Source organism: Orbicella franksi, chromosome 4 (genome assembly GCF_964199315.1).
Source record: "Orbicella franksi chromosome 4, jaOrbFran1.1, whole genome shotgun sequence".
Classification (NCBI taxonomy): Eukaryota; Metazoa; Cnidaria; class Anthozoa; order Scleractinia; family Merulinidae; genus Orbicella; species Orbicella franksi.
In genome coordinates, this window is record NC_138148.1 from 13,391,040 (window position 1) to 13,404,836 (window position 13,797).

The 13,797-nt window shown below is 37.0% G+C and overlaps 1 protein-coding gene across 1 annotated transcript; it reads left to right on the plus strand.

The window, feature by feature from the left end:
• Positions 1 to 3,652: 3,652 nt before the first annotated feature.
• On the plus strand, positions 3,653 to 4,962 carry LOC145483425 (uncharacterized). Its single transcript, XM_081461933.1, has one exon. It carries the CDS (start codon positions 3,744 to 3,746, stop codon positions 4,686 to 4,688), a length of 945 nt encoding a protein of 314 aa, XP_081318059.1. The 5' UTR covers positions 3,653 to 3,743; the 3' UTR covers positions 4,689 to 4,962.
• Positions 4,963 to 13,797: the final 8,835 nt, after the last annotated feature.

Genomic DNA, 13,797 nt, shown 5'->3' on the forward strand with positions numbered 1-13,797 from the left:
TCTTCTCTATTGGGGCCTTTTAGATAGGTGCAGGGACCCTTAGATAACAGGGTTTATAAATACTCGTAAAATTGTAAACAATATAAGACTGAAAATTGAATGAATGCTATGGTAAACACAGTAAAATGAAAACTGCAAGGATTTTTACGTATTGCTAAACGCCAGCTGTCCTTTGCCATGCTTAAATGCTATCATGGATAAAACTAATCTGGGTTTTCTTCATCGACGAAAAAGCTGCGCTTAAAGAAATAGGAGGAATATTTCAGCAGCAATAAACACGGATTGATCAGCTTTAGTAACGTTTTGTCACTTTCCCAGCCAGGAATCTATTACGTAACAGTGTATTAAGTTTCGACTCACTAATTTGAACAGCCATGTTACTTAATGTTCGAATTACATTTACTCTTCCACCGGATTGACTGTCATTTCAGCAACTTGTTTGCCTTCCATCACATGTGGTGAAAAAATAACTCTGGTGGTCTCCAAAACTGTTCACTAACTTACAAGACACAATCTTGAGTCTGTCTGGCATACTAATTTGCGTGTCTGTGGTTATTAAAATGACAGAATTCGATTCGCGAACTGTCATGTTCGTTGTGGACTGTCAACGTCTGCAAGATCGAAACAACAATAGTTTCAAAAACAAGAACTTAAAGAAAATTTGTTTCATTAGGTGTAGGGTCATCATCGCTTGTATGTAATATCCACAAATACGCGAAGCTTTCCGGGGAAAAATCGACAACATACAAATTAGTCAAATTTGAAGAAAGCTTACGGGAGGGGATTTTGACCCACCAAATGACAAAATATGCGGTTGAAGTATAACCACTTATCTGAAAACGTTATATTTTTCTCTTCGTTATAGTAAAAAAGCCAATAAACGCCTCTAACATGTCGTAAATCAAGAGGAAATTTTTCCCGGAAAAACTACAATTATGCAAATTAGGAAATTAGGTTAAAGTCGCGAGAAAGCTCACGCAACAGGATTTTAACTTGCCAAATGAGAGTTTGCGTATTTGTAAAGACTTTAAGACAGACTAATAAAAACTAGTTTTGATCTGGAAATAAACTGCTGCACTTTAGAGAAAACCAGCTTTGAAAATTGCCAAAATTCTTCTTATTTACGATAGCCTCTAAGTGATGATATTTGGAACCACTCCAAAGTAAGTTATTTTTAACCAAATTCGTTTATATTGGAGACATGAGCTGTTTATAGGCTGGGAAGTATGTACAGTTTGTATAAATGAATAAGGCTAATGTGAAAAACATAAAATCATTCATGGAAGTTTACCCAAATTTCCCGTCTCATGTGACCAAAATAGCACCAAAAACTAGGGGGTGGTCTAAATTCTATGAAATTTATTTTATTTTACTAAAAATACCACCGGTCGTTATCTTATCTGATAGAGGAAAAATGCTGAAAGTTTGGAGGGAATCGGCTGACCTCGATCCGTGGACCCTGCCTGGTCCTTACTGACAGTGACACTTAAGTTGAAATAGACACAGAGCTGATAATTTCGAAAATGTTCTACTACTGAAGGTCTACTACTGCCAGGCAATGATTCGAAGAATGCTGCAGTATTTGGATGAGGATCAGCCCATCAAAGCAATAGATCTTAAGGATGCTATTTTTATGCTAGCCGAAGCGTGGGACAACCTGAGCCCTGACACTATCCAAAACTGCTGGAGAAAGGCCGGATTTCCAGGAGTGGTGGTTGACAGTCAATTTGACTCAGACGAGGAGAGTGTAGAAGAAGGTGGAGAATCTAGTTTAGGGAGAAGGGTAGTCCAGCAGTATCCCTCGCTGGCAGATGTGTTATTCAGCCAGTTTGCATCTCTAGACCAAGATGTTACCACAGAGAATTAAGGGAGGCTTTGGAGGCAGTCCAACCAGTTGCGCATGCTAGCTCTCAAGGGGATGAGTCCGACTCTGATGATGATATATCAGTGATTGAACCTATGCCCCTGACTCTTGTGCAAGCTACTGAAGCTGTCAAGGCAGTAAGAGATTTTATTATTACGTTGGACGGTTCAGGCGAATGAGAGAGAGAGAATTCCTCTCCTCTCTTTCAGCGATGGAGTATGCGTTTTCAAGGTTGCAAGTAAAAAATATGAGGCAAACCAAACTTGAAGAGTTCTTTAATAGACCAATTGCGATATATTAAAATTCAGCCTAAGACAATAGACCTCAGCACGAGGCTTTGGGAAATAAACCCCACAAACTTTGTATTTATTCCCCAGAGCCTCGTATTGAGGTCTATTGTTTTAGGCTGAATTTTAATATATCGAAATCAGTCTATTGATGAACAAGTGTCTTAAAAAAGAAAAACAATGAACACGCAAAGAGCGATAAGTAAAGACGATTACAGTCGCAACTGCAAATGTTTAAGTTTAGTTTTGTTTCCCTTTTACGATTCATACCTCAGACACGGTCGTGTAACCTTGAAAACATCTAATGCTTTGTAAATTGTTTAAGGACATTGCTGTGTCATTGCTGCATGCTTGAAACCCTACATTTGTGAATTATTTGATACTCATTACAAGTTTAATTAAATAGTATGCAGTAAAAAAGTACATTTTAATACAAAACTAAATGCGATTTTGAGAGTACAATACCGCCTATTAAAAGCACCCCTAACTTTAGCTCCAGGGCTTACAACCGGAAAGCGGCTCACTGGTATTGAATTGTGATAAGCATGATAGGACAAAACTTTTCGCAAAGTTTAAAACACATCCCTTAGTTAAGAGTTGTAGAATTGACCCGTCAAAGAATGACTTCTGGAAAGAGCTAGAAAGAGCTGTAATCAGCCACCTTAAACCCAAGACAATAGGTAAATATCAAAATACCCCTTGCTGGTTTGCAGTGCTCTAAATTAAAGAGGAGTCAGAAGAAAGATGGTATCTTTTTAATCACCTTTCAATGAACTTAACAATGCCCTTATCTGTTTTAAGAGACCTGCCACTCTCTAGGCACCGCAATAGCATATAATTTGAGCAGTGACACTGAGAATGAAAATTTAATGTGCCAAACATGCAAGCTTAAGGAAAACGAGCTCTAAAACCAATATGAATTGCTATTGATATTTTTCATGATAAACAACATATTCTTAAAATTTCACATTTCAAAATGACTTGTGCAATCAACAGAAAGTCTAATTTCATACAAGGCAATCCAATGAACCCGAGAGCACTGTTGAGTTACATAAGCATGCATGAAATTTTCAAGAACATCAAAGTGCACTGAGAAGCAAAAGGTGCAGTTGAGTCTTTCTCTATTCATTTCTCTGGTGTTCTTAAAAATTCTCAAGTTCTTATAGAACTCATCAATGTACAAAGAAGTCAACTATGCCCTATAAAAATGCTCTGGAGATCACATGATCTAAAATCTGTGAGATAAGCCACAAGCATTATTTAACACATAAAGAAGTCTAAGCTGTGTATAATACTCTGATAAAACATAGGATTTCAACCAGTCAGAGCGCCCGCAGGGTCCCATCTATATTAAACGTGATAACCATTGGTGCACATGATGTAGGCCAAATGCTCTTTGAGGATATAATGACCTGGAAGTGATCAATTGTAGTGGTACAATTTATTGAACATTTTCTAATCCTGTTAATTTTTGAAGACAGAATATGTGAAATTCTAACTATTAGACAGTAGGGGGGATTGGGCCGAGCATGGGTAGAGTATAGACGTGTTTTTGCTAGCTCCGCTCAAAATTCGTATATGGAGGCCTCTACATGGCAGAAAAAGGAGAAAAGTTCAGACGAAAAACTCATGTAGAGAGAACTGGGCCAACTTGGAGAAGTGTATCCAACTCGTCGGAAGAAGAATCCCTTTCACCGTTGGAGAAGAAAGCCAAAGTCAAGTTGCACATGTCTGACACGGTGCAATCGAGCGAAGAAGACGAAACCGCCGCTGCCGTGGAGTTGGCTAATTCTGTAATGCCGAAGCTAGACCTTGTTCTGCAGAAGTTAGACAACATGGAAAAGAAATTGGACATCCTTGAGGGTTTTGTGAAAGTGGTCGATGGAAAGGTTAACAAGTTACAGGATAAAGCTGAGCAGTTTGAAAGCTTCAGCAGGGACGCCACAACAAAACTGAAGGTGTTAGATGAAGGAATGTCGTTCGCAAATACAGAGATAGAAAATTTAAAGAAGAAAGTAAAGCTTCTGGAACAAACTATCCAAGAAAATACAGTAAACACCGAAAACAAATTCAAGGGAAAGATCGAGGCCTTAAGAAACGAGAAGTTGTATATGGAGGTGTATCAAAGACGGGAAAACCTTCGCTTCTACGGCATTACTGAATCTTTCCACCTCTCAGAAGAAAATGTCAAAGAGGTGTTAATTGGCTTTATACAGAAGGAACTTAACATCAGCGAGGCGGATTCTTTTGAGTATCAACGAGTGCACCGCATTGGCAAGCGCGACCCATTGCAAGAAAAACCAAGACCAATAATCGCACGTTTTTTGCGATACTCCGACAGAGAGCGAGTCATGTCAAGTGCAAGAAAGCTGAAAGGAACTGGTTTCGGAATATCGCCAGACCTTCCGAAAGAAATTGTGGACCGCAGAAAGGAATTAATGCCTAAGTTCAAAAAAGCAAAAGAAGACGGAAAATCGGCGTTCTTCAAAAGATCAGAGCCGGACAAACTTTTTATTGAGGGTATACGAATCTTCTAATTTCTTTGGAACATAAACTCTCTATCTAGGTATTCATAACATGTAAGCCTCATTCACACTTGTTCTTAAAAATGGAGCTGCATGCGTGTCATCTAGTTAGCGCAATGCGTGCAAGACCTATTCCATTAGTAGCGCAATTAACAGCTTTTATCGCTGGCTACTGTTTTACATACATGTTCAATTGTAGTTGTAGGTGTTATAAATGTTTTTCTTTTGTTTCTTTTTCCTTTTCAATATTAATTAGTTTTACCTTTTTCTTGTTCAAGAGACATGCAAATTTTTTCACTAGCTCATCTACTAAAGATTACTATCTCATTCTCTGCAACTGCTCGCCTTTTCACTTAAATATGTCCTTAAAAATTTACAAAACTTAATTTAAATTTTGGTATCCTATCCTTAAATGTTCGGGGGATAAGATCTTTTGATAAACGAAAAGCACTTTTTCATTGGTGTATGAAGGATAAAGCTGATATAATTTTTCTACAAGAGACCTACAGCACATCCGAGGTGGAAAACACCTGGAAATCCCAGTGGAGAGGAGACTTGTTTTTTTGTCATGGTTCTGAACACAGCAGAGGTGTCTTAACACTAGTCAAAGAAGGGCTTGACTGTAAACTTGAGGTATGTAAACAAGATAATCTAGGTCGGTATATCATTCTAAAAGGTCTTGTTCAAGGTCAATCTTTTTTATTTTTGAATATCTATGCGCCAAATAAGACCAACGAACAATGCATCTTTTACGACGAAATACAGAACGAATTCGACAAATTGGAAATTGACACTGATTGCAAAATAATAATAGGTGGTGACTTTAATGTTATCCGCGACCCAGATTTGGATGGATCGGGAGGATCTCCAAAATTGAAAGAATCGTCCAAAAAGATAGAAAATCTATGTTTTTCTCTTGATCTAATAGACATCTGGAGAATCAGAAACCCAAAATTAAAACGTTTCTCCTGGAGACAGAAAACTCCAATGATTCAACGGCGGTTAGATTATTGGTTGATATCAAATAATATACAGGAAGAAGTTGATAAGGTCGATATTATCCCTGCTATTAGATCTGACCATTCCGCCATTACGTTGTACATTAATGGTATAGAGAACTCAACCTATGGACCGTCTTTTTGGAAATTCAATGCAAGTTTGTCAGAAGATAAAGAATATGTAGACCTAATTAGAAACAAAATCGGTGAATGGGTAGACGAAAGTAGAGAAATCGAAGACCCGCGGGTTACCTGGGATTATTTAAAATATAAAATACGCTATGAAACGATTGGTTATAGTAAGAAGAAAGCAAAAGAGAGAAGGTCAGAGCTGGTAAATTTGGAAATTAGACTAAAAGAGTGTCAGCGAAAATGTGACGAACACCCAAGTGCTGAAAATCTCTGCGATTTAGAAGTTCTCAAATCAGAATACGAACGCCATTATGATTATATAACACAAGGAGCAATCATAAGATCTCGGGTGAGTTGGTATGAAGAGGGCGAAAAGAATAGCAAGTATTTTTTAAATTTAGAAAGTGCTAAAAAGAAAAAGACATGTATACGGAAATTATCCGTGGATAATGATTCATATATAACAGACCCAAAAGAAATAATGAAAGAGATTCATGATTTCTATGAAAAACTCTATGATAGAGACTCGTATAATTTAGGTGAGAATTCAATTGATCGTTTCCTTAATGAAGTGGATACTAAAAAATTGTCTGATGAAGAGAAAATGACTTTAGATAAACAACTTACTAGATCCGAACTGTACGAAGCATTGAAGACATTTCCGAAAAACAAAACACCTGGAAGTGACGGTTTAACTGTGGAATTTTACTTGGCGTTCTGGCACGTGGTTGCAAAGTATCTCGAAAAGTCTCTAAACTTCTCTCACCAACACGGGCAACTATCAACTTCGCAAAAGCAGGCAATGATTACCCTATTGGAGAAAAAAGATAAAGATAGACGATTTATAAAGAACTGGCGACCTATCTCACTGATCAACGTAGATGTTAAAATTGCATCCAAAGCGTTTGCTAGAAGGCTGGAGCCAATCCTGCCAGAACTTATTCACCATAATCAAAATGGTTTTATCAAAGGAAGGTCTACATTTGATGCAGTTAGAACAATCGATGATTTACTTGAATTGGCAAAACTCACAAATACAACAGGTATTCTAATGGCAATTGACTTTGAAAAGGCATTTGATTCTCTGGACCATACATATCTATTTAAAGTATTGGAAAAATTCAATTTTGGACCGTATTTTTTACAATGGGTAAAAACATTTTATACAAACATATCCAGCTGTATCTTAAATAACGGCTTTACTACAGATCTTTTCTGTATCCATCGTGGTGTACGACAAGGTGACCCTCTATCACCTTTATTATTCATCTTAGCTTTGGAAGTTCTCGCATGTCAAATCAGGCAGGATAAAACCATACAAGGAATAATGGTCAAAAACGTGGAGATCAAACTCACGCTTTTTGCAGATGACATGACTTGTTTTCTAAAAGACATAAATGCATATTCGCGACTTTGTACAACTTTAAAGGTTTTTTCATTGCATTCTGGTCTCCGAATTAACGACGATAAAACAGAAGTTTTTGGTATCGGCCCACATAAACTAGTACAAAATGACTTTACTCACAAAGTGCGAAAATCAATCAAGATATTAGGTACCGTTTTTGACTATCACAAACCATCACGAGACAAAGCAAACTTCGACTCAATATTCAAATCTATTAAAAAAACGCTGAGTATGTGGAAGTGGAGGGGTCTTACCCTGATTGGTAAGATTCAAATAGTTAAGACCTTCATTATTCCAAAATTTTTGAGTAAAGCGACTGCAATTTCAATATCAAACAATCTTGTCAAGGAGATAAACAGACTGATTTTCGGTTTCATTTGGAAAGGTAACGATAAAATTAAACGGACCGTGCTTATCAATGATATTGAAAATGGAGGACTAAAAATGCTTGATATTGAATCCATGATATCGGCTCAAAGAGTGATGATCTTAAAAAAGTATCTAGGAGAGAGCAACAGCACTTGGAAAACTATTTTAGATGATTTCTTTTTTGGAAATATAGGTGGAAAACTCATCCTGTTCTGTGATTTTGAAACTAGTAAACTACCGGTTCATCTTCCAATATTCTACAAAGAGTGTCTAGAGGCATTTCGTAATTTAAAGAAATTCAAGGTAGCCACCTATGAGGATGTTGTAGACCAAATTATTTGGAATAATAGGAATATTGTGATACACGGAAAATCTCTTTTTGAAAAACATTTGTTTACTAAAGGAATTGTTAAAATTGGTGACTTGTTATCCGATACGGGTAAATTTCTTGAAAGCCCTAAAGTGTTGGAAGCGAATCTATCTCCAATCCAGTACTTCAAATTAATAGGAATTGTAGATGCCATACCAAAAGAATGGAGATTAATTATCAAAGAATCACATATTCAACATCAGCAACTATATCCTCAACAGTATTTGGATACAGTGTATATTTATATCGACGAAACCAAATCGGATCTGTTAAAAGCCTCTTCAAAACTTTTGTATAAAGGATTTAAAACAAAGAAACAAACTCCTCCAACCGCCAAAAGGAAGTTGAAGGACAAATATCCAGAGGTTATAGAAGACTGGAAAAAAATTTATTCTTTACCATTCACTGTCACACTTGAAACAAAAATTAGAGAGTTCCAATATAAATTATTAAACGATATAATTTTCACAAATGAGAGGTTATTCCGTTTTAAAATGATTGAATCACCAATGTGCACCTTTTGTTTGAAAGAGGTCGAGTCCCTCGAACATTTGCTCTTTTATTGTGATACAACAAAAGACTTCTGGCGGGCTTTTTCTTCTTGGCTTTCAAACCAGAATGTATCTTTGGACACTTTGACATTTGAAAATATATTGTTTGGAGTGTTCAACAACAACGAAGACTTTATTATCCTGAATCACTTGATACTGCTAGGAAAGTTTTTTATTTATAAATGTAAATTAAATAAAATTAAACCAACATTAACAATATTTTTAGCAAAGACAAAAACCGTTTATTACATTGAAAAAAAAATAGCTACCAAAAATAACCAACTTTATAAACATTACAAAAAGTGGGAAAAATTAATGCCATCTCTTAATAATAGTTGAGCTTAATTTGTAATTTCTCCTTCTCAGCATGTCACTAACTTACTTTCTTTTTTTTTTTTTTTTCTCTGTATTTGGGTAGCTGCACTATTGTAAACAACGCATTGTATATTCTTTAGGTATAATTAGGCTACGATTAGTAATTATAATTTGTTGTATGTAATCTATTGTAGTTATGACGTATTGTTAGTATTGTAACTAGTGTTATGTCTTGTGTTGTATTGTATGTATTATAACCCAAAATGTTGAAAAAAAAAAAATTACAAAAAAAAAAAAAACTATTAGACAGTGACCATAATCCACCTTTACTGAAATTTAAGAGTAACCATTCTTTCATACTTGCTGAATTACTTTATTTCCTTTCAGAAAGCAAAAATCCTTGAAAGTGGGGCACCTTGCCAATACACAAATCTGAGCATTGAAGAAAACCTATATGTGCAAAAGCAATTACAACTTTTCCGTCAGCAGAAAGAAGGGGACAAATGTACAGTCACACCACCACCAGCGAACACATCCACTGACACTACAAAACAATCCACCACTGATGCATTTAACCCACTGCTCAACATCACAGTACCCCTGACAAACACATATACTGGCACAACAACACAGTTCCCAACAGAGTCATTCAACCCACTGCACAACAACACAGTACCCCTGACAAACACATCCACCGACACTACAACACAATCCACAACTGCTGCATTCAGTTCACTGCTCAACACCACAGTACCCCTGACAAACACATATACTGACACAAAGCAATTCTTAACTGAGAAAATCAACCCACTGCTCAACATCACAGTACCCCTGACAAACACATATATTGATACAACAACACAATCCACAACTGCTGCATTCAACTCACTGCTCAACACCACAGTACCCCTGACAAACACATATACTGACACAACAACACAATCCACAACTGACGCATTCAACCTACTGCTCAACATCACAGTACCCCTGACAAACACATCCACTGACACTACAACACAATCCACAACTGACCCATTCAGCATTTTGAATCCACTACTCAACACCACAGTACCCGTGACAAACACATTCACTTTACCAGTGACACCACGAGACGAGACAGATACATGTACTTTACAAACTGGTAACCAACTGGACTGGACAGTCATATAACAATCCTCCAACAGAAAATGTGACACTTCAGAAACTTTACGACAAAATAACAGACATTGAAACCAAGGTAGATCTTATTGTGGACTACCTGGGAATAAAAAAAATAAAAACTGTCGATAGACAAACAGATCACACTACTGTAATAACTGCACCACTAGTGGATAATGGTGAACAAAAGGAGCCCATATTTTCTAGCTATATAACACCCACCCTTAAACAGAGGGCGGTACTGCTAAGCAGCAGTAAGGGTAATTTAGCAAAAGATCTCCTGTTGGAGATGTTCAGTCCGGAAGAGCGAAAGGGCAGAAATTGCTCTGGGCGCTCTAATAGTAGTGGGTCAAGCCTACAACCACTTGACCAAGATAAACTTGGGGCAATTAAAGAAATCATTTTTGAGCAATATCCTGATGTCCCAGCAAAGTTACAGGAAAGGGTGCGGAAAGAGGAGTGCGTGAAAGCAATTGACGCCTTTTTAAGAAAAGAAAGATGGGTGTCAGCAAAAAAAGAATGTTAATTTTACAAAACAATTATTTGGGGCTGAGTAAATTTTAGAATATCATAGTGTGAATTTCAGATTTATCCTCTCATAGCTTATTCCCAAGAGAGACTTCTGCACCAAATAGCTGCAAACTACCATCTCGTGGCAAAATATCGCTTTTTCTATTTAAAATTCACCCAGGTCTAAAACTACGACAAAAGGAAAAGATATTGATCCACTCATAATGACACAACAGTTTCAGCTGTTTCAATCAAATTCACTATCTGTTTGACTTTGTCAGGCAATAACATCACCATCAACAGAGCAGAGAAGATGCTGAAAGTCAGGCTAGGAATGCTGCACATTCATAAATTTACAAATTTGTATCAGTTGTGTAGCCATGGTTTCCCCATGAGATGGCCCCCTTTTTCAAAACAAAATTGTCTTTTAGCATCATTCAAGTTACAAACACTTTAAAATACTTGAAATCCCTAACGTGGGCATTTTGGCATCCATTGACTGTAGAGGTATTTATTAATTTAATGTATGTAATTTATGGCAGCTCAACTTGTCTGTGGCATGAAAAGTAAGAATATTTATGGAAATAACCTTTCTGATATTGTCCTATTGTGCAGCAGTGAAGAACAGTATACCGTCATTTGGCAACATTTAACTTACATACATGTACAAGCTCACAAGGTGGGCTTTTATTGTTGAAGTATTCATTAGGTTCACTTAATTATTTAAGTTGTGGCAGTTAAACTTATGTCTTTGGTATAAAAATAAAAGAACATGGAAATTGCCTTTCTGATATGCATTGTACAAAAGTTAAAATTAAAGTGCTCTATGAGCAAACCTGTAGATTTCCAATGAATGGTGATTGACATGAGCTAACCTTTGCATAAAATGGAATTACTCTTTTCATAAAAAGATAGGTCCGCATTTGCAGAGATGTGTGGCTTACAGGTTAGTCTAGTTATACAAGTTACTTCATTGGCTTCTGGCAAAAAAAAAGTGTTAAACAAGGAAAGAATAAGACCAGTGGCTTAAGAATGTAAGGAAAGAAAAAAATGGGACTTGCACTGTTGTCAAAGTAATAGAGGGTGTTCACTTTATATGGGGTCTGCTTAATACATGTTTGACTGTAGAACTCTTTTCATGGATACATCACACTCGTTTGCTGGCTTACATAAAATATCCACAACATAAACCCTCGGATTGCTTTTGCAATCTCTGGGTTAAGGTGATTCCTCGCATTTGCATTGCACATCCTTAGTGCACATAATTTATAGCGTCACTAGCACGCACTCGTGCACGTGCACATTGAAAACATGGCAGATTTGCCTTGATATTGAGTTCTGTCAGTTGAAAAATGGCTATAGCTCACTTACGAGCTTTGGCACCCCAATTTCTTTTCCATTCGTTTTAATCAACTAATCACTAGCTTTGTGTGAGAAAAGACTGATCTGATTTCTATTGCTGAAAATTGACGAAACAAGGAAAATAGCAGTGCACCGTAGTCAGTTCTATTTTGCAGTTTGATAGCTGTGGCAAGCAATTTGGTTCCAATATTTTAACAAGGATTCAGCTGTCTGTCAAAGTCAAACTTAAAAAGTTTCGTTACATCAGAAACAAGTATTGACTGCAGTTTGAGGCATGTTTTCATGAGTCTGGGCTCACAAAGATTTTACAATAACTTGGAATGAGCTCTTGTAATAAGCATTAAGTAATGCCAAAATGGGACATTTTCAATGTCTCACTGCTCCTTAACGAGCATGGGCACCCCCCCTTTTTATTTTGTAATTAAAGTTCTCATATGATAAATATTCAGCAGACAAAGTTTGAACAAAAATCTATTAACAGTCTTTTTTTCTGGGGAATTACCTTAAAAAGACACACACTTGGTTAATTGATTGTATTTATTTTTGGCCAAAGCAGAAACCTCAACATCCTGGTTGACTTAACTCTTTGGAAAATATGATAACCATGACAACAGGAAAGTTAAGAGTAAGTAAATGTACCTCTTAGACAAGATTACATCAGTTGCTAACAATTTAGTCGCCAAGTTCTCTCAATTCACACTGTTTTGACATGGTTTTTCCGTAGTTTGTCCACTTCAACAACAATGCTTGAACTCAAAATAGTTTAAACTTTGCGTGGGTATTTTCAACCCCAAGTATGATCCCCTGAAAAATGTTCGATATGTTTTTCTGTCTAGTTAACTCTGCAAATGGTACCTTACAGCAACCACACACTACTAGCATGTCATTTAGCATCTACACTGTGTATCAACAATCATGGACAAAAACAGTTGCAACACTCCCTGAAAGAGACCTGTTTTGTTGAACGTGTGAGTTTTTCAATCTCCAATTTACACATTCCGACCCTATCTCCCCTTTTCAATGTTGTAACCACGTGACGGTGTCCACAGAGCCTATTTCAGCATTGAAAAGGGGGAGAGGGGGGTTTTTCTCTCGGCAAAAAAGATGTTTTTTGAAATTACAGAAGGAGGCCAATAGAAAGCGTTTGTTTTGCTGAAATGTGTCAACACTTTTGTCCATGATTGCAGCTGTATCTTTCCTGACCAGTTGCTAGTATCCAGATGCAGTTCCCCTCCTTGCAATTACAACTGGAACAACTTTGTCAATATGTCTGACGTATCTGGTGCACATCGTAGGGGTTACTGCGGACAAAAAGGCCTTAATTCCCGCAATCAGCTCTTCCTTCGTCTTAGGCTTTACAAATTTCCTCAAGAACCATTTCAAAGTATGCCCGAAAGCCTGTTCACTCGGAACCGTGGATGTGAAAAATGTCGAGAAGTACGTATTGGCTCGTCTGCCGCTTTGGCTCAGTAATAGATGTGTGGATGTATGGAACGAAAAATATATGTCATGGGCGATAACAGGTTTATATATTTGGTGTTTGAAACCGACTTTTACTACGGGCGAACCAGTTTTCAGGCGAAATGACCGGATTCCCCTGTGGTCTGAAAATGGTTGCAGTAAATCGCATACTATGAATCACTGGATGCTCTTTAGTTCCATAAAAGAAACCTAATGTTTATGAAATAACAGTTAAAATCCAACAGGCTTATGTATTATGTACTGCCTTACGTATTTCGTTGCACTGAAGTAGGAACTTGTCACCCTAGCTGGTTTTTTGGTTTTGTTGGGTGTTCCTTCGGGCGTCCGCATATTAACCTTCTCTCCATAAACACATTTAAAACATATTTTAAAACTCACCAAACCATAACAAAATGTCCTGAGCATTTTATTCAATTCGTTAATTTAATACTTCACCACTCACCAGTGTATGAAGTACACAAATTATTTT

Coding starts and splice junctions, on each gene's coding strand:
- LOC145483425 (XM_081461933.1), top strand. CDS start 3,744: ATGGCAGAAAAAGGAGAAAAGTTCAGACGAAAAACTCATGTAGAGAGA.